Source organism: Frieseomelitta varia, unplaced genomic scaffold (assembly GCF_011392965.1).
Source record: "Frieseomelitta varia isolate USP_RPSP 00005682 unplaced genomic scaffold, Fvar_1.2 scaffold_560, whole genome shotgun sequence".
NCBI lineage: Eukaryota > Metazoa > Arthropoda > Insecta > Hymenoptera > Apidae > Frieseomelitta > Frieseomelitta varia.
This window is the reverse complement of record NW_025110324.1, coordinates 45,008-46,106: the sequence shown is the minus strand read 5'-3', so window position 1 is coordinate 46,106 and position 1,099 is coordinate 45,008. Positions and strand designations below refer to the sequence as shown.

Sequence of the window (1,099 nt, the reverse complement as noted above, 5' to 3'; positions counted from 1 at the left end):
TTTAAAAAAAAAAAAAAAAAAAAGAAAAAAAAGAGGATAGACAGTTCAGAGAACAGAGCTGGTTTCCATACTATGGATATTTCTCTATTTAGTTCTGTATACCTTTTCTTTAATTTGGGAATGTGCGTATATATCGAGCGAAACAGTCAGCATCCTTGTATCGCGGGTCAGCAAGAAACGATACTCATCATTGTTCTAACTTGTTGGCGTTGTTACTGAGCCTGTTGATAATGTGACGTCAGGTGCCAGCCATCTCACTTGCCTACGAGGAGGCAGAGAGCGATATTATGAAGCGACATCCACGAAACCCCTTCACTGACAAGCTAGTTAACGAAAGGTAACACATCAACAACATAACCGAGCCTTGACAAAGAAAAAAAAAATGAATACTACTACTACTACTACTACTACTACTATTACTACTACTACTACTACTACTACTGCTACAACTACTACAAACTACTATTACTACTACTACCACACCGTTGATACTTTTTATAGTCGGAAAGAGTAATCGGTGACACGATCTGCTTGATCCTTGACGTTTCAACGTTCGTCAGCGAACGAAAATAATAATTGTAAATCGACGTAAACTTGCCGGGGGAATTTGTGAATCAAAAGCAATGGGTAGACAGGTGTCGTGTTTTGTTACGTTCGAACGTCAGGAATCAAATCACAGAGTCTCCGTCTACCTGTCTATTGGTCGTTACACCTCTTTATCTTACTCCTATCGTTATTGTACAGTAGCTAGTTCGTTCTGTCGTTCGTATATACTCGTTCTCGAGCACTCAGAAGGGAAAAGTAAAAAGAAAAAAAAAAAAAAATATATGAAAGCCACCGAGAAACAACGTTGACGACAACGAAAGTGACATTAATCGCGACACAATTTCCTAATCAGTGGGACGAATAGAAACTCGTTGAAAACCCGGTCGCAGGCGCACGCAGCAGAGACTGTGAAAACGAGGTGGCAACGATTCTCCGTGTACAAATTAATCCCTAGCCTGATTTTGTCCGCCTTGTATAAGTTGTATAACTCGATGTTGTATCTTTTTTTTTTTTTTCCCCCTCCGTGTTCACGTCCTTTTTTTTCTATTTTTTT

At 39.3% G+C, this 1,099-nt stretch overlaps 1 protein-coding gene across 5 annotated transcripts in view; it reads left to right on the top strand.

The window, feature by feature from the left end:
* The window catches only part of LOC122533905 (sodium/potassium-transporting ATPase subunit alpha), a 93,604-nt gene that overhangs the window by 73,711 nt on the left and 18,794 nt on the right, over positions 1–1,099 (top strand). For 3 of the 5 annotated variants that reach the window (XM_043664053.1, XM_043664050.1, XM_043664054.1), the window contains one exon: positions 243–337. The exons of the other annotated variants lie outside the window; for them this stretch is intronic. In XM_043664053.1, coding sequence (XP_043519988.1) covers positions 243–337 — 95 coding nt within the window. The remainder of the gene's footprint in view (positions 1–242; positions 338–1,099) is intronic. 5 annotated transcript variants of the gene reach the window in all.